At 43.4% G+C, this 24,783-nt stretch overlaps 1 protein-coding gene across 5 annotated transcripts in view; it reads left to right on the top strand.

Moving 5' to 3' along the window:
• TRAPPC9 (trafficking protein particle complex subunit 9) overlaps nt 1-24,783 on the top strand; it is a 725,402-nt gene that overhangs the window by 48,296 nt on the left and 652,323 nt on the right. For all 5 annotated transcript variants that reach the window (XM_014346060.6, XM_034966644.3, XM_034966648.3 and 2 more), the window contains 2 exons: nt 7,001-7,122; nt 14,995-15,120. In XM_014346060.6, coding sequence (XP_014201546.4) covers nt 7,001-7,122; nt 14,995-15,120 — 248 coding nt within the window. The remainder of the gene's footprint in view (nt 1-7,000; nt 7,123-14,994; nt 15,121-24,783) is intronic.

Raw genomic sequence — 24,783 nt, 5'->3', positions numbered from 1 at the left:
GATAATTCTGATGTACTCTTCACCCGTATTTCCCAGTTGTTATCATTTGCTTTATTATTTGATCTCTGTGCATATACAAAGTTTTTTTTGAGCGATTTGACAGTGAGTTGCAGACCTGAGGCCCTGTCCTGAATACCTCGGTGTGCATTTCCTAAGGACAAGGTCATTCACATAAACAGTACAGTGATTAAAATCAGAGAATTTAACGTTGATGCATTCAGTATCTTTATCTACCCCCCAGACCTTATTTGCATTCCACCAGCTGTTCCAATACAGCAGTTCTATTTCCTGATGTGGGATCCAGTCCAGGATCACACACGGCATTTAGTGTCTATGGCACTTAGTATCGTCTCAGCCTATCTTCGTTTTTCATGATAATTGATATTTCTGAAGATTGCAGGCCATTTATTTTGTGGAATGTTCTCACTTTGTGTTTGCCTGAAGTTGCTTTATGATTATGAGGTTTTGCATTTTGGCAGGGCAGAGGGAGGGGTCAAGTAAGTGATCCATCATGCATTAAATCAGAGGGACATGAGGTTCATTTGTCCCATTACTGGTGAGGCTAACTTTGATAATTGGTTAAAGTGGAGTCTGATGGAGTTTTCCACTGTAAAGTTACTATTTTTCTCGATGTAAATAATAAGTAATTTGTGGGAAATTGTTTGAGACTGTATACATCCTGTTTGTCATCACACTTTCACCCACTGGTTCTGGCTGATTCAGTGAAGAGTTTCACCTGAGTCAGTTATTACTGTGCTGGCTGCCAAATGGCGATTTTCTTGCTTCATCATTCCTTATGTGTTTATTCGCATTTTACTATAAGGAGGAGCTTTTTTTTTCTTTTCTCCTTCTTTCTTTCCATCCATCCACTTATTGTTATGGACTTATGGATCATTATTTTTTTAGTAGGTTCTAATCCATTGCTATTATTCTTTATTTTGTAGCTCATTGGCTAGATTTGGCCAATGGAAGCTCTTCAAGCTGATTCTTAAAACCTTTTGACATGTTCCTCAATCAGTTATTGAACATATGTTTACTTTCAGGCTCAAGATATTTTAGGTTCAGGCCGGGCGCGGTGGCTCATACCTGTAATCCCAGCACTTTGGGAAGCTGAGGCAGGCAGATCACCTGAGGTCAGGAGTTCAAGACCAGCCTGGCCAACATGGCAAAACCCCGTCTCTACTAAAAATACAAAAATTAGCTGAGCGTGGTGGTGGGTACCTGTAATCCCAGCCACTTGTCAGGCTGAGGCAGGAGAATCGCTTGAACCTGGGAGGCGGAGGTTGCAGTGAGCCAAGATTTCGCCACTGCACTCCAGCCTGGGCGACAAGAATGAGACTCCATCTCAAAAACATAGAAAGATATTTTAGGTTCATTTTGTACTTTCCCTGTTCCAGCTCTGGAACCGGACATTTTTCTAAGGAGCTTTAGTTTCTTTTGTTGGAAAGTGGTATTTAGAAACCAAGGTCTGGTCACTAAGCATGCTCATTGCTACTAAGGTTCATTGATTCTAGGCCCTTTGAGAAGTTCTACTGTTATGTCAAGTTCATACTAACTAACTAACAAAACACCTACCTAGAGTTAGAGTTCAAGGATTGGTTGTGGTTCTTTTGGTCATGATACTTGGTCATGATACCAAGGATAAATACACAGGGTGCTGCAGTCAGAGGTTACTTGGATTTGTCCTTTAATGCTTCCTGTCAGTGTGATTATGTTATTTGAAATGTAATTATTTCTGTTTATATATCATTAATGAGTTTCCCCATCTTTGCTGATTTTTTAAATCTTTTTTCCTTTTTTTATTTTTACAGTTCTTTGAGTTGCTGTTTTATATTTCTAAATCTATATAATTTTTTTTTTTTTTGAGACAGTCTCGCTCTGTCGCCCAGGCTAGAATGCAGTGGTACAGTCTTGGCTCACTGCAAGCTCTGCCTTCTGGGTTCACGCCATTCTCCTGCCTCAGCCTCCCGAGTAGCTGGGACTACAGGTGCCCGCCACCACGCCGGGCTAATTTTTTGTATTTTTAGTAGAGATGGAGTTTCACCATGTTAGCCAGGATGGTTTTGATCTCCTGACCTTGCGGTCCGCCCACCTCGGCCTTCCGAAGTGCTGGGATTACAGGCGTGAGCCACTGCGCCCGGCCTTTTTTTTGTTGTTGTTTTATTTTTGAGATAGAGTCTCGCTCTGTTGCCCAGGCTGGAGTGCAGTGGCATGATCTTGGCTCACTGCAATCTCCGCTTCCCGGGTTGAAGCAATTCTTGTGCCTCAGCCTCCTGAGTAGTTGGGACTACAGGCGCATGCCACCATGTCTGGCTAAGTTTTGTATTTTTAATAGAGCTGGGGTTTTACCATGTTGGCCAGGCTGGTCTTGAATTCCTGACCTCAGGCGATCTGTCTGCCGCAGCCTTCTAAAGGGCAGGGCTTACAGGCATGAGCCATTGCGCCTGGTCAAATCTATATAAAATGTTAATATGATTCCAAAAATCAAAACTATATAAAAAGGGTTACCCAGAGAAGTGCCACTTCCTCTCCTATTTTTTTTTTTTTTTTTTTTTTGGAGACAAGGTCTCATGCTCTCGCCCAGGCTGGAGTGCAGTGGCATGATCACAGCTCACTGCAGCCTTGGTCTTCTGGGCTCAAGCAGTCCTCCTGCCTCAGCCTCCCAAGTAGCTGGAAATCACAGGTGCGTGCCACCATGCCTGGCTAATTTTCATGTGTTTTTTTGTGGAGATGGGATTTTGCCACGTTGCTCAGGCTAGTCTTGAACTCCTGGGCTCAACCCAGGAGCCTTCCTTGGCCTCCCAAAGTGCTGGGGTTATAGGTGTGAGCCACCGCGCCCAGCGCCTCTCCTATTCTTTCCACTTCGTTTCCCTACCCTTATATCATTTGTTCCTGGCCTTTTCTTCTTCTTCTTCTTATTTTTTAAATAAACACATTGATGTTCTTAATTCTTTTTCTTGTGCAAAAGGTAAGATATTACATGTATTCTTTTGTACTTGGTGTTTTTTATTCTGTTTTGGTTGCTAATGTATCCTGGAGATCAGTCCATATCAGCTTATGGAGATCTTTCTCATCCACTTTCACAGCTGCGTGGCACACTAAGTGTGCAGGTACCGGGTTTTATTTCACCACTCTTCTGCATGTGGATGTTTGATTGTTTCCGGTGTTTGGGAGTTACAGATAATATATCAGCAAATCACATTGCATAGGTATGTTTCTGTACTGTTGAAGGTGTGTCTTCAGTGTAAATTCCTAGCAGTGGAATTACTGGGTCAAAAAGTAAACATAAATGTAGTGTTACTAGATCCTGCCAAAGTCTTCTTCATAAAGGCTGCATCATTCGCACTCACAGTAGCAGTGCATGCGAGTGTTTTCTCCATATATACACCAACACTGTGTGTCGTCAGGCTTTTAACATTTTTGCCAACTAGATACGTGACAAATGGCGTCTCTTACCATTAATGAAGTTGAATATCTTAAAATGCTTAAGGGTCATTTTTATGTTTTTCTTTTATGAATTATCTGCCCAAATCTTTTGGCCATTTTTTTTTTTCTGTTGGATTTTTAGTTGTGTTTTTCTTTTTCAACTTTTGTGACCTTGATGTAGGTGGAATTAGCTGTTTGTGATATATGTTGCATATATTTTTAAATCAGATTATCATTTATGTTTTGCTGTGTTTATAGTAATTTTGCTGCGTTTTTATGTGGTTGAATATATTAGTCTTTTATCGCATTTAGGTTTGTGTGATAGAGAGCCTTTTCCTTTGTCCAGGTTTTAGAGGAATTTACCCGTGTTTTTTGAACTATGGTTTTCTGTTTTACATTCAGATCTCAGATCCATTTGGAGTTTAGTCTTGTGTCTCCTGTGAGGTGTGGGTTTGATTTTTTTTTTTTTTTTTCCAAATGGCCACTCAGGTGTCCCAGACCATTATTAAAAAGTCCATCTTGGCCCTGGTGATTCCAGGCACTGTGTCCTGGTGCTGGAGGACTCGATCCCACACTGTGGCTTATGGATGCCTTGTCTTCCTGCCATTCCTCTACAAAATAAAGCCCACAGTGCCCACGTAGCAGGGTTTTTGTTTTGTAGTTGGACAGCAGATGTTAGTGACCCAGGCTGGTGCTAGCCTGTTAGCCATTGCTAAAATTATTGCCACACTGGTTCTTGGTGTATCTAAGCCCTTTTTGTTCTTCTCTCTAGGAGAGAAAGGCAAACCTTTCTCAAGCGGCATCCATCTCTGCTGTCTTCTTTCTTTTTTTTGCTTTATCTTATGTGTATGTCTGGGTTTCCAGTTTTGTGCCTTGTATACAGTCTTGTGTGGTAGCAGCTCAGTACCTATCTCTTTAGTGAATGATGAAAGCATTGTTGGGCTGATACTTGAGAACCTTTGTGGTGGTGCCCTTTTCAACCTTCCCCCCTCCCCGTGACTTCTCATCCATGCTCTTTCTTTGTCTCTCCTCCCATCTGGGTCTTAGCCTCCTGTGGCATTGATTTTCCTGCCTGTAATCTACAGGCTATGGGTCTTGATGGCTCTGGTCGACTAGTTCATGATGACATCTCATACGGGCTGTCACAACTTTACAGATGTCAAGAAAGATCAAATCTATGGCTTACTAGTGTTTCTAGAACTTATTAGTCTTTTGTTGAATGAAATTAAATTGGTCTGACCCACTAAGCTCTCTTGGGAGCGATGCTCTTGTTATTTTCCTATGGTTTATATTTTTCTTGGTTGCTCCACATAGAAGTTTTTCCTCTAGCCTTGATGTTGAAATTAAGTTTATCAGCTAGACGCAGTGGCTCACACCTGTAATTCTAGCACTTTGGGAGGTCGAGTTGGACAGATCACTTGAGGTCAGGAGTTCAAGACCAGCTTGGCTAACATGGTGAAACCCCATCTCTACTAAAAATACAAAAATTAGTGGGGCTTGCTGGTGGGTGCCTGTCATCCCAGCTACTTGGGAGGCTGAGGCAGGAGAATCACTTGATTGTAGCGAGGAGGGGGATTGTAGCGAGCTGAGATCGTGCCACTGCACTCCAGTACCACTGCACTCCAGCCTGGGTGACAGAGAGAGAGACTCTGTTTCAAAGAAAAAAGAAATTAAGTTGATCAAATTAGCCCTCATGACTGGAGATGCCCTTTCTTTAAAAGGTGGAGGGAGCACTTGTTCCTTCTCTGTCGGGGGGATTTCCCTCTTATGCTTTGATCATTTACTCCCAGAGAAGAGATGAGATACCATATGAAGAATGAAAAACCCACCTCATTCTGACCCCCCCCCCCCACCATTTCTCCAAGGGAAAAAAAGAGAGTAAAACTCAACAATGTGAAGATAATTCATTATAGCTAATGAAATAAATCAAGACTCCTTGTCACTTACTAAATATTAACTTATGCTAGAAACAAATGTATTATAAGCATGAAAAGCACACAAAGCACCACACTTCTGTTGTTAAGAACATAGGCCCAAGATGGCCTCCTACTTGGGGTCACCAGCTCTGTAATTGTGAGAACTAGTAAGGAGATTTAACCTCTGTAGGATCTTGTCTCCTCCCCTGCAGAGATGGGGTACACTAAGAATACTCTCATAGAGTTGCTGTAGATGATGACACATGTGGATGTTCCTGACGTAGGTCCTGCTTCCACTGAGTGTGAAAAAATGTCGCTTTTGCCCCTATGGCATTATAACAACTGTGTGAATGCTCACTGCTCGAAGGGGTGCCTGGTACCTGGGGGATGGAGTTCTCAATTCTCTACCCACAGTTTATGTCACCGGGTCTTGCTGATTTGGATCTATTCTTTAAAAAGTGCATATTTGAGATATATTTTTCCAAGCATGCCCTTTTCTATTATCATTTATAGTTCTTCCCTCTTGTCTCTTGCTGTGATTTTCACAAAATCAGCAGGAAACAAAGTCCTAAACCACCTGCCTCTCCACAGTTCTGTTACAGTTCTTTCTTCCCTCACCAGAAGAGGATTTTGCACATGAAATGCTTCGCTCCCCTTTTCTTAGAGTTCTCCTTCCATTTGTCCATCCATCTCTCCACTTACCTGTTTATTCTTCTGTCTTGTTCCAAAAAACCTTTTGAGGCAGCTTACAGAATTAGAGAACAAACAATAAGCAGATGAAAAAACTGGACCAAGATTAGAAAACAAGGGTAAGAAGTGAGCTGCACAGGGGATGAGGGCAGTGTGAGATGCACGTCTTTGGCCTTGTGAGATTATACAGATGGGTGGCAAGCTCATCCCTGAGCCTCCCAGCAGCGCAAGGGAAACAGGATTTGTGGGAGATGCTCACTCTCTGTAAGCTAAACAAGTGGTTTCATAGAAGCCCAGCTTTCCCTGCTATTGAGATTTAGGAGAATATTTTTTGAGTGTTCTGTGAAGTCAATGAATATTTTATCTTTATTTTTTTTCTGCCAGAGTTCTCTGTTTAGTTGGTTATATTCTTTAAATGGAAGTTGCTCCAAAATGCTTGTCCATGTGGGTTTGGTGGCTGGGGAATCAAATGCTTCTGCTTATTGATAGGAGTTGGTCAGAAATAGAAAAAGGCATAGAAAGCATACTATCATTTATAATTTTTTTTTTAAATGCCGTGTGGTTCAGAAAATGCTTTTGCGTAGTTGACCTCCTTTGAGGATGCGGGGTGGTTTCTTGCTAACATGAAGAGCTTCAAGCTATGAGAGAATGTGTGCTGACTTCACCATTGCCTTCAAGACAATTGAGCTAGTTACTGTAAATATGTTACTTTTATGTAATGCATTTCATGTTCTTCAATAAAAAATTTCAAAAGGGAGGAAAACTTATTTTGAGTTAACTAACATTTAATACAATGCTTTGATAGCAAGGCTATTATAGGAAGCATATAAGCTGTGAAGACTAAACACTTACATTATTTAAATTTCAGTAGGGCATATTTAAGTTTTGTCTTATTCATGCTCCTCTTTAACAAATAAATAATACAGAAAAAGCAAAAGATTATTTCTTTTCTTCCTCTTGGTTTGCAGGTGCCCTCACCACCAATGGCATCAACCCTGACACCAGTACTGAGATCGGACGTGCTAAGAACTGCCTTAGCCCTGAAGACATAATTGACAAGTATAAAGAGGCGATTTCCTATTACAGCAAGGTGATTTTATGGCTTTGTGATTTTTTTACACAGTTGTGTTGTTTTAATCAGAAGTTTCCATTTTACATTGTGTAATGCTGCAGTGTCTCTTAATTATTTATTTCTGTAAGTATTCATGTCTTGCTCTCTAATGCATAGTACTATATGCCTAAAATGTTTTCTTTTTCTGATTCAAAACAGTGTAGGTTTAGTATAATAAATTTGGAAAAGGGAGAAAAAAGGCTCTCATGGCCCGCGTACTCACAGATAATGATTGTTAATATTTTATATCTATTTTCTGGTTCTTTTATCAAAGTATATTATTTATATTTTAAGAAATGGAGCATACTTATGTACTGTGTGGTGACCCATTTTAGTCTGTGTTTTCTATGCTGTTGAAATCTTCCATGGCATAATTTTCAGTGACCTGTAGAGCATTCCATCTTATGGAGGCACCCTTCTTTTTAGTTTGGATTGAAAACAATTTCGCATTCCAAATGTACTTACTAAAATACTGGAAAAGAAAAGTTGTGCGGAAGAGTGGCATCAAGTGAAAAAATGAAAGTCCTCTACCTCCTCTACTCTTATTAACAACTTGGTTTATTATCAACAACTTGGTCCATAGCCTCCATGACCTTTGTGCCTATGAGACACACACACACACACACACGCACACATGCTCACACACACGTGCACACATGCACGTACACACGCATGCTCACACGCACACACATGCACGTACACACGCATGCTCACACCCGCACACAATGCACATACGCATGCTCACACCCGCACACAATGCACGTACACACGCATGCTCACACACATGCACACACATGTTCACACACACATGCACGTACGAGCATGCTCACACACGCACACACATGCACGTACACACATGCTCACGTGTGCACACATGCACGTACACACATGCTCACACGTGCGCACACATGCACGTACACACACATGCTCACATACACACGCACATCTTATTTATGAAAATGGGATCATAGTATGTTATTCTGCACTTGCTTTACCCACTCAGCAGTATCTCATAGACCACAGGTGTACTCTCGCCTCCGGACCTGCTTGCTTCTTTCAGAGCATGTGGAAAGGTTTTCTAAAATCCTGCTTGCTTCTTTCAGAGAGTGTGGAAAGGTTTTCCAAAATGTGGATGTAGTCATGTATTCATCAAGACATTTTGTGAGACATGCTCATAAACAGCACCTAGAACAAGATGAAATGCCTGCTCTTACAGATTTCACAGCTTGCCTTAATTTGCTTAATTATTCTCTCGTGGATGGATACTTAGGCTTTCTCACTTTTTCACCGTGAATTAGAAAAAATGCTTTACTGAACATTTTTGCCCCTATATTCTTGTGTTCTTGTATCCTTATTCCTTTAGGTTCAATTTTTCTAGAAATTTATCCTGGATATGATATTAACATTTATCATAGGTTATGTTCAAGTTACTCTTCAAATTCCTCCTCTGATGGAGAGTGAAAAGATGTAGAATTATTTATTTCACCAATCCTGTTACTGATTATTATTTATTTCTGTTTTTTCTTCCCCCTATTGTAAACAGTTCTCTGATAAATGCCCGTATGCATACATCTTTTTGGATTGATTTTTTTTAAGGGAACAATTCCTAGAAGTTGACTTGAGTTAAAGAGTATATGTTTTTTTTGGCATGGTACAGTGGCTCATGCCCGCCAGTAATTCCAGCACTTTGGGAGGCTGATATAGGCAGATTGCCTGAGCTCAGGAGTTTGAGACCACCCCGGGCAACATGGTGAAACCCTGTCTCTACTAAAATACAAAAAATTAGCCAGATGTGGTGGTGTGCACCTGTAGTCCCAGCTACTCGGGAGGCTGAGGCTCAAGAATCACTTGAGCCCTGGAGGCGGAAGTTGCAGGGAGCCGAGATCACACCACTGCACTCCAGCTTAGGCTACAGAGTGAGACTCCGTCTCAAAAAAAAAAAAAAAAAAGTATACTTTTCTTAAAGTGTTATATATTCCTGTATTGTCCTCCAAAAAGGTTATTAAGAATTTACTCCTCCATAAACAAACACTAGCTATTATTTTTGAAAAATATTTGCCAATACAGCTGAGTGCATTGGCTCATGCCTGTAATCCCAGCACTTTGGGAAGCTTAGGTGGGCGGGTCACTTGAGGCCAGGAGTTTGGCATTATGCTTAGAAATATCTTTTTTTTTTTTTTGGAGACAGAGTCTTGCTCTGTTGCCCAGGCTCGAGTGTAGTAGCATGATCTGGGCTCACTGCAACCTCCGCCTCCTGGATTCAAGCGATTCTCCTGTCTCAGCCTCCTGAGTAGCGGGACTACAGGTGCGAGCCACCATGCCCGGCTAATTTTTTATATTTTTAGTAGACACAGAGCTTCACCATGTTGGCCAGGCTGGTCTCGAACTCCTGACCTCAAGTGATCTGCTCACCTTGGCCTCCCAAAGTTCTGGGATTACAGGCGTTGGCCACTGCACCTGGCCTGCTTAGAAATACTTTCTTAATGATAGAATAAAACTCTTTTCCTTAGTTTTTAAATCTCTAAAATGAGGATGATAACAGTACCCATCATCTCATAGAGCTGTAGTTAAGATAAGCTGAGATAATCTATGCAAACATATATTTGTATTCACCGTTATTAGCATTTAAAATATTTTTATAATTATCTAATTATCTGTAATTTATTTTGTGTGTATTATGACATAAGAATACAATTTATTTTTTCCAGGTCATTACCTCATTGTCGCACCACAATGTATTGAATTCATATTTTTTTCTTTTTGATTTGAATTCTTAGCTGTACTAAATACTTTCACATATTAACTTTTCATTCCTTTCTATGAATCTTTCTTTTTTTCAGCACCATATTTTATCTATTTTAGTAGTTTACTTGATATCTAAGAGTGTTTCTTTCTTTCTTTCTTTTTTTTTTTTGAGACAGGGTTTTGTTCTGTTGCCCAGGCTGGAGTGCAGTGGCGTGATCACGGTTCATTGCAGCCTTTATCTCCCAGGTTCAGGTGATCCCCCCACCTCTGGCTTCCTGTGTGCTGGGACTACAGGTGTGCAACACCATGCCCAGCTATTTTTTTTGTATTTTTTGTAGAGTTGGGGTTTTACCATGTTGCCCAGGCTTGTCTTGAACTTCTGGCTCAAGCAGTCTGCCTGCTTCGGGCCTCCCAAAGTGCTGGGGTTACAGGCGTGAGCCACTGCACCCACCCATTTTTTTTTTGAGACAGGGTCTTGCTCTGTTGCCCAGTCTGGAGTGCAGTAGCATGATCACAGCTCACTGTAACCTCAAAATCCTTGACTCAACCAATCCTCCCACCCTCATCCTCCTACCTCACTTGGCCTCACTCAGATGACCAAGTAGCTGTAACTACAGGTACACGCCACCACGCCTGGCTAATTTTTTATTTTTTATTTGTAATGATGGGGTCTGTCCATGTTGCCCAGGCTTGTCTGGAACTCCTGGCCTCAAGCAATCCTCCCACCATGGCCTCCTGAGACGCTGCGATTACAGGCCTAAGCCACTACACATAACCTCCCAGAATAAAACATATTGAAAGCCCCATCAAAACTCCAGTCTGTTTTTTTTTAACTTGAACAAATTATTTTAGAATTTTTGAGGAATAATATATTAATCATACTGGCCATGAAAATTTGGATGGTAGGAAAGAATTAACAAAAAAAAAGAGGTTGAGTGCAATGGCTCATGCCTGTAATTCCAGCACTTTGGGAGGCTGAGGTGGGAGGATCACTTGAGCTCAGGAGTTCCAGACCAGCCTGGGCAACATGGCAAAACCCCGCCTCTACAAAATATACAAAAAAATTAGCCGGGTGTGGTGGTGCACACCTGCTTTCTCAGCTACCAGTGAGGCTGAAGTGGGAGGATCACCTGAGCCTGGGAGATTGAGGCTGCAATGAGCTGTGATCAAGCAACTGCACTCCAGCCTGGGCAACAGAGCAAGACTCTGTCTCAAAAAAAAAATTTTTTTTCATGATTTCATTTTAAATCTCTTTGTAATATACGTTAAAATATGTAAATTTAACCAAAAATATGTGGGAAAAATTTGTGATGACTTTTATTCTCACGTCAATAGAAACTGTTTTAAGAGTTTTGAAGGAAAAATGGCATTTCCATAGAATCAAGTCCCTGTGTTAGTTTTTTCTTGTGTCATGAAACAGTATATACAATTGATAGATTTCTGACTTCATTGTTGGTATTTAAGCAGGTATAAGTAGCTCCTTTTTCTGATCGTCTGTGATAACTTATATTTAATATAACACAGATTACATGTACATTATGTGTGTGGAAAAGGGGAGAAATGAAGCCTATCCTTTCTGGCATAGTAATTATAAAACTGCTTGTCCCACCTTATACATGATTTTAGTGAGAAAGATAACCAGTTGCGCCTTTGCTTCTTCATGGTTGGTAAATAGACTGCATGTTCATTAGCAGTGATGCCACACCAGGCCGCTAGTGGGTCTCAGCAAAGGCTTGTCGATTATATGCATTGGTTTTCACATGTCCTAATGCCCCAGCAAAAGAATATTAGTGTGTTTTTCCTCCCAACCTCTGTTTCTCTTCAGGTACTAGTATACATGGACAACCTCTATAAACTCTTTCTTTAATTTTAAATTATGCAACATCAATTGAAAATCAGTCCAGTTGGGATAACTAGGAAAAAAAATAAAAATAAGGTTTGGAGTAGAAAACAAAAATGCAGAATGCCTAGCATGGAGGATTTTGCAGTGGAGGCTTGGGAGGGAGAAGGGCATCGGAGGGAAGGAAGGAGATCCATCCATCTGAACTCTTCTTTTGTGGAAGAGTTCTGGAACCTGAATCCTTTCTCCTTTCCCTGCTCCCGGGTCTGGAGCCACATGGTGTGTAAGAGGGGCTGGGGGTGGCTCTCCTGGCTTGAAGCTAGGAGAACTGGGGATGAAGCTTAAGAGATACTCCCCAGTTTATTGCGTAGTTGAATGAAATTCCACGAAGCCTTTTCTGTTCCAAACGCCCTCATTTGTTCTTCATCTCAGGAACCATAATAGGAACTGAGAAGTAGGAACAAGCAACTCGGAGACAAAGTCAGAAAGCATTGAGCACACAGGGAGCTGGATTTTTTGCAACTAAGTAAAATGAATTTACAACAACTGCATTACAGCCGCAGGTGTGAGAGTTTCTAAAAATGTTTTAGAGTACTACAGGGGATGATAAGCAGAAATGAATAGCAAAGCATCCATTGATAATATTTTGAAATTTTGCAAAATAGCAAGCTACTGTGGTCATATTATTTTAATGAATGCATACACATTTATGTGGCATTCATAGACTCACTCAGCCACACCAATCGCTTTTGCTTCCATAAAGGATAGACTTTCTCACAAACAAATTCTCTGGCTTTGGTGGGGAGGTGTATTAGTCCATTTTCATGCTGCTGATAAAGACGTACCGGAGACTGGCAATTTACAAAAGAAAGAGGTTTAATTGGACTTACAGTTCCGTGTGGCTGGGGAAGCCTCACAATCATGGTGGAAGGCAAGGAGGAGTAAGTCCCGTCTTACATGGATGGCAGCAGGCAAAGAGAATGAGGAGAGGACTCCAAAGCGGAAGCTCCTGATAAAAACACAGATCTCATGAGACTTATTCACTACCACAAGAACAGTATGGGGGAAACCACCTCCACAATTCAATGATCTCCCACTGGATCCCTCCCACAACATGTGGGAATTGTGGGAGTACAATTTAAGATGAGATTTGGGTGGGGACACAGAGTCAGATTATTATCATTCCACCCCTGGCCCCTCCAAATCTCATGTCCTCACATTTCAAAACCAATCATGCCTTCCCAGCAGTTCCCCAAAGTTTTAACTCATTTCAGCAGTGACTCAGAAGTCCACACTTCAAAGTCTCATCTGAGACAAGGCAAGTCCCTTCTGCCTATGAGCCTATAAAATCAAAAGCAGGCTGCTTATTTCCTAGATACAATGGGGGTATACACATTGGGTAAATACAACCATTCCAAATGGGAGAAATTGGCAAAAGGGGTTACAGGGCCCATGCAAGTCCGAAACCCAGAGGGGCAGTCAAATCTTAAAGCTCTAAAATGAGCTCCTTTGATTCCATGTCTCATATCCAGGTCATGCTGATGCAAGAGGTGGGTTCCCATGGTCTTGGGCAACCCTGCCCCTGTGGCATTGCAGGGTACAGCCCCTGTCCCGGCTGCTTTCATGGGCTGGCATTGAGTGTCTGTGGTTTTTCTAAGTGCACAGTGCAAGCTGTCAGTGGATCTGCCATTCTGGGGTCTGCAGGATGGTGGCTTTCTTCTCACAGCTCCACTAGGCAGTGCCCCAGTAGGGACTCTATGTGGGGGCTCCAACCCCATATTTCCCTTTTGCACTGCCCTAGCAGAGGTTCTCCATGAGAGCCCCACTCCTGAAGCAAACTTCTGCCTGGGCATCCAGCTGTTTCCATACATCTCCTGAAATCTAGGCGGAAACTTCCCAAACTTCAGTTATTGACTTCCGTGCACCCACATGCTCAACACCACATGGAAGCTGCCAAGGCTTGGGGCTTGCACCCTCTGAAGCCATGGCCCGAGCTGTATGTTGGCTCCTTTCAGCCTTGGCTGGAGTGGCTGGGACACAGGCACCAAGTCGCTAGGCTGTACACAGCATGGTGACCCGGGGCCCGGCCCACGAAACCACTTTTTCCTCCTAGGCCTCCAGGCCTGTGATGGGAGGGACTGCTGTGAAGACCTCTGACATTTTCCCCATTGTCTTGGGGATTAACATTTGGCTGCTTCTTATGCAAATTACCACAGTCGGCTTGAATTTCTCCTAAGAAAATCTGATTTTCTTTCCTATCTCATTGTCAGGCTGCAAATTTTTCAAACTTTTATGCTGTTTCCCTTTTAAAACTGAATGCTTTTAACAGCACCCAAGGTACCTCTTGAATGCTTTGCTGCTTAGAAATTTCTTCTGCCAGATATCCTAAATCATCTCTCTCAAGTTCAGAGTTCCACAAATCTCCAGGGCAGGGGCAAAATGCCACTAGTTTCTTTGCTAAAACGTAACAAGAATCACCTTTGCTCCAGTTCCCAACAAGAACTGAGATATCCATCCGAGAACACCTCAGCCCTCTTTCGTTGTCCATATCATTGTTCATTTCATTGTCCATATCATTATCAGCATTTTGGTCAAAGCCATTCAACAAGTCTCTAGAAAGTTCCAAACTTTCCTACATTTTCCTGTCTTCTTCTGAGCCCTCCAAACTGTTCCAACCTCTGTCTGTTACCCAGTTCCAAAGTCGCTTCCACATTTTCAGGTATTTTTTCAGCAACACTCCATTCTGGGTACCAATTTACTGTATTAGTCTGTATTCATGCTGCTGATAAAGACATACCTGAGACTGGGCAATTTACAAAAGAAAGAGGTTTAACTGGACTTACAGTTCTATGTGGCTGGGGAAGCCTCACAGTCATGGCAGAAGGCAAGGAGGAGCAAGTCAGGTCTTACATGGATGACAGCAGGCAAAGAGAGAATGAGGAAATGCAAAAGCAGAAACCCCTGATAAAACCATCAGATCTCATGAGACTTATTCACTATCATGAGAACAATATGGGGGAAACCACCCCCATGATTCAATTATCTCCCACCAGGTCCCTCCTACAACATGTGGGAATTATGGGAGTACAATTCAAGATGAGATTTGGGTGAGGACACAGAGCCAAACCATATCAGGAGGGGTATCTGGAGCCCTGTGATGGGGAAAGTGCTGTTGTAGTTATTGAGTCCCAGTAGCACAGCCTTTAGAATGTGACAGAAACATCTGAACTCTTTTTTGACTGAGGCATTTCCTTTACACCCTGCAGTATAAGAATGCGGGAGTGATTGAGTTGGAAGCGTGCATCAAGGCTGTACGTGTCCTTGCAATTCAGAAACGGAGCATGGAAGCATCAGAATTTCTTCAGAATGCAGTTTACATTAACCTTCGACAGGTGAGTGTATGTCTACCTGTAAGTGGAAGAGTTCATCCAGTTCTTATGGAATTGATTCACTATGAATTCAGCTTATTTCGTTTTGCTGAGGTTCAGCATGCCATGATAAAAACTGTTGAATCTTAACTTGATTTCTAATTAACGTGGTTATTTGTATATTTTACTTCTTTCATTGTGGTATTTAACTTTCAAAATTCAGAACTTGCTGTCCTTTGCATTTTTTTTTTGTTTGTTTGTTTTTTTGGAGAAGTAACTGTGTTTTACCAGCTTGGCAACCTTCAACAAGCTTCACGCCTCTTGTCTTGATATTGTCACTCATGAAGTACTTGCCATTTGTAACCCTGTTTGGGGTGTTGGGTTTATAAAACATGCAGTTTGTGAAAGCACTTGTATAGCTCCTTTGACACAGTGGTAACCCAGCAAATAATACTTAAATCTGAATCTAAATGGATTTTTAATAAAACAATCATCAAAACCTTTAGTTGTGGATTGATAATGCTAAATCCTAAAATTGATAGTCTTAGAAGGATTTTAGATATTTAGTTTAACTTGGATCTTTATAGATAGGGAAACTGAGACCAAGTTAAACAATTTGCTTAAGGACACCAGACGAGTATGAGAACGTAGGTCACTGTAATTCAGCAGATACTTAGTGAGGAGGGCGTTGTGCTAAGGGTGGGGGAAAGAGAGCTGAGGCAGGTGGGTCCTGTCCTCATCCATCTGACAGTTTTGTGGGAAAGGCAGACATTGAGCAGTGGGTAAGTGGAAAAAAATTGGAGGTACAGGTACCAAGGGAGCAAGTGGCAAAAGGATTTAACTTAGTTTAATGGAGGTGGAGGGTGTGGGGGCCAGGGACAGTCTCTAAGTCAGTGAGATTGGAACTGGGCCTTGAAGGATGAATAGGAGATAGCCAGGTAAAGAGGAGATGGGAGAAGGTCATTCAGGAAGAAAATGGCTCAGCATGAGTGATGCCCAGAAACAGAACACATCACTGGGAGAGACCAAATAAAGTCAGAGATGGCGGTGGGGGTGGAAAGATGGGGAGATGGAGAGGGAGGGGAGGAGAGGGAGGGAGGGAGAGGAAGAGAGATGGGTAGGGAGGACAGAGTCTGAGCGGGAGGGCTTTCTCGGCCAGGTGAAGCATTTGGGGCTGCTTCTAAGAGCGGCGGGTTTTAAAAGCAAGGTCTTGGCCAGGCGCAGTGGCTCACGCCTGTAATCCCAGCACTTTGGGAGGCTGAGGCAGGCGGATCACGAGGTCAGGAGATCGAGACCATCCTGGATAACATGGTGAAACCCCGTCTCTACTGAAAATACAAAAAATTAGCCAGGCGTGGTGGCGGGTGCTTGTAGTCCCAGCTACTCAGGAGGCTGAGGCAGGAGAATGGCGTGAACCTGGGAGGCAGAGCTTGCAGTGAGCCAAGATCACACCACTGCACTCCTGTCTGGGTGACAGAGTGAGACTCTGTCTCAAAAAAAAAAAAAAAAGGCAAGGTCTTAACATCAGGGACTGATGTGACCAGATTTGTATGGAGTGGAGGGAGAGGGAGGGAGGGGACCCATTGCAGAGGCCCTTGGGGAGCCCAGGCGAGCAGTGCTGACAGCTTCCCCAAAGGACTGGGGCTGTTGGCGGGAAGGCCAGCCCGCTGGAAACGTGCTTGGGAGTCTACGTGGAAAGGGTCGGCGGCCGGCTGTGGGTCGGGTGGAATGGAGTGTTGCTCTGTTAGGTGCCCGATGGTCAGGCTGGGCTCTGAGGAGGGCAAGCTGCAAGGCAGTGGTGGAGGGAAAGAGGAGAGGTTCAGCTTCTCACATAACGAGAGAGGTGTGGGTCTGGGGGCTCAGGCGAGAGACAGGGCAGGGGGTGGAGGAGAGAGGAGACTTTCAAATCAGTTTCTCTTGAACACACAAAGAAGTATGACTAATAATAAGACACTCATGCTTATCATCCAGATTTAATATGTTGAAATGTTGCCACATTGACTACAGAGATTCTTAATTTTTTCAGTTGAAAGCAGATAACCTAAGTAGAAACAAAATAACAGTTCACCACCATCTCAGAGTTGGTCCATATTTTGGTACTTTATAATGTTTATAGCCATAGTCTATAAAAAGAGAGGCGTTTTAGCATGAGAGTTGAGCACACAGACTGGATACAGACTGCTGGGGTTGGCATTCCAGCTTCACTTGCCTTGGCGAGATATTTAACCTCTGTGTGCCTCAGTTCCCTCTTCTGTAAAGTGTATTTACTGCCCCTTGGACCCGGCATCTTGGACCCGTCATCTTGGCTAATTTCCTAGATTAGACGTTGGTAGGGAGGCCGATAAGTCAAAGTGGCAAGTGTCAGTGTCACACCAAAGGGAGCGACCAGAACAGAGTAAAGCCCATAAACCGAGTAAAAACAAACAACAACACAGTCCCTCAAAGCTGTAGGCCACGTAGTGTGAGGGAAACAGCACCACCACTGGTGCAGTGGGTCATCAGAAGAGCGTTAGGAAGAGGTCCATATCTTGCAGTTTATGTTGAAGTTTCTGGTAAAGATGGGCAGAAGCGGGAACCTGACACTTCAAAGTGGAAACTTCAGTTACCTGGGTGCCCAAGGGGAGGTGTTCTCCCCAGTGATGCCGGGCAAATGAACCAACAGCTGGATCATACTTCTCATTTGACATGCTTTTTGGGGGACCTACGTGGGGTTCAGCACTGCGCCGGGCCACAGATTTGCAGGGCCAATGAGGATGTGGTCCCTGCCCCGGAGCCTGATGCTCTAAGTGCTGAGGGTGGAGGGCTTCCCGGAGGAGGTGCTCTCTGAGGAGAGTGAAAAGTACCCAGCAGAGTGGTGCTGAGGAGCCTCTGAGCAGAGAGACTGGGTGTAAACATGTGGCTGAGTGTGAGCTCTGAGCACAGAAGTCACTTGGGGGTCATAGCAGTTTTGTTTGTGAGGGACAGTGTGGGGAAGAGAGGCCCCAACGCAGGCTGAGGTCAGTTCCTGTCACAGGTCTTGCATAAAAGTCATCAGGTGGGCAAGAGAGAATCCCTGAAGGAATCTAAGCTGGGAGTCGCAGTGGAGTCGCGCTGTCAGATGGGCTCGGGTTCACAGCCCTGTGTTGCCACCTGTTCGCTGCGTAACCTTGAGCACAATCACTCGGTGTTTCTGCCTCTTAATAGTATGGTCTGTAAAATGACAGGATAACAAGTTCATGTGGTCACTGGAAGGACTGGCCTTGACACCTCCTGTCCAGTACTGTCTTGATGCCTGCTCCATAAAGTGACTCTGTGGTGGGCAAGTGTTATGATCAGATTGGAGGGTGTAAAGAGACATCTTTTGTGACAGTGGAGGGTGGACTGTGCTTTTAAACGGACCCTCCGAAAGCCTGAAGCAGTGGAATTGCAGACAATTTGGTTGGGAGCCGGGGGCAGGGCTTTGAGACTGGCTTGCCGTTAACAACTGGAGTTGCCTTTGCAAGTTAATGCTGCTAAATTGGGCATGCAGGGAATCTGTTTTCACTGGTGGGTATAGAAACACACATTTCATAAAATAAAATGTTTTCACTTAAAATGTGAGGACATTTTGTTCTTTGGAGCAGCCTGTCCTTTTGCTGTTTGCTCTTTCTTCCTGTGGACCACTAGAGGTCAGCAAAGACACGGCAAAAGGGGAACAGCGCTCTCCCATGCTGGGCGGGCGGGGACAGTGCAGATGTGGTTCCGTGGCCCTGTGAGTTTTCCCCAGCACGACGCTTGGCTTGAGTTGACTCATCTCCATGTTTGTTTGCCAGATGAGCAGGCAGCAAGATAATGAGTTCTGGTGGGATTTTATAAGAACAATAAAGAAGAGGGGTCTGTAGTTTTTCTGAAATAGAACAAGCTTTTGGTTCTTGATCAAGTATGTTCCATTGTAGAATTGATGAGTTGTATCTATTCCTGGAAATGACTTTGGCTAATATGGAAATTTTGAAAGGAACTGAGATATGATTATTGCAGGTTCCTTCTGCTTTAAGAATCCCTGTGCAAATACAAAAACTGATAAATAATACATCTGGATTTAGTGGTATTGGAAAGGGTTTTTTCGTTTTACGGAATTCACTGCTGAGTTCCTTCTCTTTGTGTGCAGGGATATGGATTGACCTGTCTTTTCTTTAGTTGTTTAGGTGAATGGTTTATGATAATTATCTATCTAAGATAATTCACAAATGGCAGCAAATACCTCATTTAATAACTGTCTACCTATACATTTATGGGTTGGACATGTGGATTTTTACAAGCAAATAGTGAAGTAGAGATGAGGTGGAAGAAGCATGGACTTTGGCCCCCCAGATTTAGGTTGAAGTTGCCATTTCCTCACTGTGCGACCTGGAATAGTTATGTAACCTCATTAGCCTGTTTCCAAGTCTATAAAATGGGAATGATAGCTGGGTGTGGTGGGGGGCACCTGTAATACCAGCTACTTGGGAGGCTGAGGGAGGAGAATCGCTTGAACCCAGGAGGTGGAGGTTGCAGTGCGCCGAGATGGCGCCACTGCACTCCAGCCTGGGTGACAAGAGCAAAACTCCATCTAAAAAAATAAAATAAAATAAAATAAAATGGGAATGATAATATTCACTTCTTTCTAGAGTTGCTGTAAGTTGTGAATGATAGAATAATGCATATAAAGTGCTAAGCACTGTGCTTGGCTTTTAGAAAGCATTCAGCAAACATGTCTGCCTCACGGCTCACTGGTTGTATCAAAGGGAATCAGGCAGCTCCTGTTTGTTGAGGACCCATTAACAGACAGTTTACAGGCTTGTGAATTTGGTTATTTTCTTTAATCCTTATAATTCTGTGTTTCCAGTACGGATATTCTTGTTTGTAGAGGAGGAACCTCAGGCTAAGGAAAGGTTGTACAACTTGTCCAAAGCCAGACCATAATTTCCGAGGCGAAGGGCCTCTGGGAGGCGTGCTGGTTCTCTCTTTCCTGCCCTCCCTCACGTGTTCCACACCAAAGGCCAGGCGCTGTGTCCGTCGTCTGCTAGCCTTGAGCGTTCAGCGGGCAGCAAAACAGACGTGGTCTCACGCTGACTGAGCTTCAGGTCTACAGGGGGAAATGGTACTGAGCAGATAAACATAAACATAGATAATTGTGAATTTGATCCAAGGAAAAGAACATGTTCTGCCTTGTAGACCTGGGGAATTTTCTAGTCAGGCCTGCTCTAGCAGTATTAATCCTGTAAAATAAGCTCTGTTGGCACACAAAAAAGATGAAAAGGCAGAGCCTCTCCGTTATCGGATAAGCTGAAACTCATTGATAATATGAGTGATTAAGCAGCCAGCTTGGTGCATGCATTTAGCTAGATGCTTTTCAGATATTGGCCATAATCATCACAACAACTTTGCAAAGTAGTTTATTACGCTCCATTTTAAGGATGAGAAATTGAGGAGAGGAGTTTGCCGTGTCTCCAGGATTGTCTTGTAGATACTACCATTGGTATTTAAACCATTTGGGTTCTAAAATCCAAGCTCTATGTACCACATCAGGTAGTTTCCCTCAAACTACCCAAATGATTGAAATTCACTTTCTTAATTCTTTTTTTTTTTTTGAGACGGAGTTTCACTCTTGTAGCCCAGGTTGGAGTGCAGTGGCGCGATCTCAGCTCACTGCAACTTCTGCCTCTTGGGTTCAAGCAATTCTCCTGCCTCACCCTCCCGAGTAGCTGGGATTACAGGTGCCCGCACCACACCCGGCTAATTTTTGTATTTTTGGTAGAGATGGGGTTTCACCATGTTGGCCAGGCTGGTCTCAAACTCCTGACCTCAGGTGATCCACCTGCCTTGGCCTCCCAAAGTGCTGGGATTACAGGCGTGAGCCACCATGCCCTGCTCACTTTCTTAATTCTTTTTTTTTTTGAGACAGAGTTTCGCTGTTGTTGCCCAGGCTGGAGTGCAATGGCACGATCTTGGCTCACCACAACCTCTGCCTCCTGGGTTCAAGCGATTCTCCTGCCTCAGCCTCCTGAGTAGCTGGGATTACAGGCATGTGCCACCACACCCGGCTAATTTTGTATTTTTAGTGGAGACAGAGTTTCTCCATGTTGGTCAGGCTGGTCTCGAACTCCCGACCTTAGGTGATCCACCTGCCTTGGCCTCCCAAAGTGCTGGGATTACAGGCGTGAGCCACCGCACCCGGCTCACTTTCTTAACTCTTAATTAGTCAAAAATGGCAAGTGACAGTAAGATAAAGTGGTAGTAAGGAATTGTTTGAAAAACTAGAAAATAATCTGACTTTACCAGATTAGAGAACATACTCTAGGATCAGCTCTCATTGAATCCAACACCCTTTGCCTCCCACAAACCAAATATTCAGGAATGATTCCGAGCCATTTGAAAACATTTTGGCTTATGATACTGCTGACTAAGACCTGCCACCTCTTTGTTCCTGGTTAATTTTCTCTTCAAAACCATTCAAATTTTATGCAGGCTACTCTGTTCAGATGTAAGAATAGCCTCTTTAAAAATTTTGATGCAGTTCCTTAATGAAGCTGTTGCTAAGGAAACCCAGGAAAAGCCTGCTGGATATGCACATAATAATTGCAACCTCAAACTTTATGTCAATTTAAGCTGAAAATCAGAGGCACGGGGAGATTTGGGAAAGGCTTTTTAAGATAGAAGGGGGAAAGTAGTAGGAATGCAGCTTAGCTATGGCTGAAACAGTTCAGTCCAGCCAGCAGGGTGCGTGGCTTTCAGAGATTGTTTGTGAGGATTTCATAGTTCTCACAAAGAAACTGTTGGATGGGGAAGGAGGAAAGTAAGTTCCTTATTAGAGATGTAAAGGGAGAGAGAGGGAACTGAGACATTTCTGCATGAACAAGAGTCTGGTATATTGCACCTTGTCTTTAGGAGAGAGTAAGAGGCATATAAGGAAATCTCTCTTGAGTGAGCAGTCAAAGCTGCAGAGATATGAGCAAGCCAGGTGGGCCTCTGATGCCCCGCTGGGCTGTGGATGGCAGCTGCCTGCAAAGCGGTGGGAATCTTTGACCCAGTCCGTAGGCTGGAGTTTCAGATCTCCATTTGAAGCCCAATAAAGTGAGGAAAGAGGGAGAGGACTAAAATAAAGGAAAAGCCAGAGCCTGGAGAATGAGCCCCATATCTGTGCTGTGGGTTGTTCTGTTTAACCCAGGAAGGCATTGAGAATGATGCTCCAGGATGAGAATGATGCTCCAGGATGAGAATGGTGCTTCACAGCTTCCTGCCTGAGGACATGCCTGCAGTTGGTGCAGATACTTATTTTGTGGGCGTTGATATTTATCTCTTTTTATTTATTTATTTATTTATTTATTTAGAGACAGGGTCTCACTTTCTTCCCTAGACTGGAGTGCAGTGGCCGGATCTCCTCTCACTGCAACCTCTGCCTCCCAGGCTTAAGCGATTCTCCTGCCTCAGCCTCACAAGTAGCTGGGGTTACTGGCACCCGCCACTACTGCCCGGCTAATTTTTGTATTTTTAGTACAGATGGGGTTTCATCATGTTGGCCAGGCTGGTCTTGAACTCCTGACTTCAAATGATCCACCTGCCTCGGCCTCCCAAAGTGCTGGGATTACAGGCATGAGCCACCACGCCTGGCCTTCATCTTTATCGTTTTGCTTTAGCTGTTAGGAGCCTTAGAGCTGAGTCTCTAGCTTACCCTTAATAATTACATCTACTTCATGGCAGACATTTTTGTGATTTAACCTTCCCCTGGTTTCCTTTAACTAGAATTCTCATTTTCTCTTTACACTGATTTTTATCTTTTTTTTTTTTTTGGTTATTGTTGTTAAATTGTATGTGTTTAAAAAATTGATTTTAGATCCTTTTTTAGAATGAGGCAGAATGTAAATAAATGCATAAACAGAGCATATTACAGACACTTATTGCTTTTAGAAATTCTAAGCTCTTTACCTTAGGGGTTACCTTAGAGCTGAGCTGAATATTAAAGTGATACATTTTTAATAGGAAAGTTTGGTAATGCATGCAGATTCTAGACTGGGGACTATATCTTATTCATTTTTTTAGCCACTGTGCTAAGCACAATACTTGTCATAGACCAGGCACTTTTTAATGTTTGTTGGATGCATGAAGTGGAGTCAGCTATGACTCATGTTCCATCCTGTGGCGCTCGCCAGCATCAGCACCACTCGCCGGAGTGGCCGTGACAGCAGTGACCATTGGTGGGTGTGCACACCTGTGTCTGCATTTAATCCATAACCCCCCCCATGAGGGATTGCTTTCATTGTTTTATATTTGTAATATATAATATACTTTATTTTTACCTGGAAAGACTTCACAACTTCAGAAAAGCTGCAGGAGTAGTTCAATGAACACTTATATGCCCTTCACCTAAAAGGACAGTGCCAGGCACGGTGGCTCACGCCTGTAGTCCCAGCACTTTGGGAGGCTGAGGCAGGCAGATCACCTGAGGTCGGGAGTTTGAGACCAGCCTGACCAACATGTAGAAACCCCGTCTCTACTAAAAATACAAAATTAACCAGGCATAGTAGCGCATGCCTGTAATCCCAGCTACTTGGGAGGCTGAGGCAGGAGAGTCGCTTGAACCTGGGAGGCGGAGGTTGCAGTGAGCTGAGATCGCGCCATTGCACTCCAGCCTGGGTGACAAGAGCAAAACTCCATCAAAAAAAAAAAAAAAAAAGACAGTGTTTGTCCTTCTGTGTCTAGATTACTCACTTAGCGTCATGTTTTCATGGTTCATCCATGTTGTAGCACGAATCAGTCCTTCATTCCTTTTTTTTTTTTTTTTTTGATGGAGTCTCACTCTGCTGTTCAGGATGGAGTGTGCAATGGCGCCATCTCTGCTCACTGCAACCTCCGCCTCCCAGGTTCAAGCAATTCTTCCACCTCAGCCTCCCAAGTAGCTGGGATTACAGGCATGTGCCACCACACCCGGCTAATTTTGTATTTTTAGTGGAGACAGAGTTTCTCCATGTTGGTCAGGCTGGTCTCGAACTCCCGACCTTAGGTGATCCACCTGCCTTGGCCTCCCAAAGTGCTGGGATTACAGGTGTGAGCCACCGCACTCGGCCCCCTTCATTCCTTCTTTTTTTTTTTTTTTTTACTGTAAGTTCTAGGGTACATGTGCACAACGTGCAGGTTTGTTACGTATGTATACATGTGCCATGTTGGTGTGCTGCACCCATTAACTTGTCATTTACATTAGGTATGTCTCCTAATGCTATCCCTCCCACCTCCCCCCTCCCCCCACCCCACAACAGGCCCCGGTGTGTGATGTTCCCCTTCCTGTGTCCAAGTGTTCTCATTGTTCAATTCCCACCTATGAGTGAGAACATGGGGTGTTTGTTTTTTTGTCCTTGTGATAGTTTGCTGAGAATGATGGTTTCCAGCTTCATCCATGTCCCTGCAAAGGACATGAACTCATCCTTTTTTATGGCTGCATAGTATTCCATGGTGTACATGTGCCACATTTTCTTAATCCAGTCTATCATTGTTGGACATTTGGGTTGGTTCTGAGTCTCTGCTGTTGTGAATAGTGCCGCAATAAACATACGTGTGCATTTGTCTTTATAGCAGCATGACTTATAATCCTTTCGGTATATACCCAGTAGTGGTATGGCTGGGTCAAATGGTATTTCTAGTTCTAGATCCCTGAGGAATCACCACACTGTCTTCCACAATGGTTGAACTAGTTTA

Source organism: Pan paniscus, chromosome 7, assembly GCF_029289425.2.
Source record: "Pan paniscus chromosome 7, NHGRI_mPanPan1-v2.0_pri, whole genome shotgun sequence".
NCBI lineage: Eukaryota > Metazoa > Chordata > Mammalia > Primates > Hominidae > Pan > Pan paniscus.
This window is presented reverse-complemented; position numbering and strand designations above follow the sequence as displayed.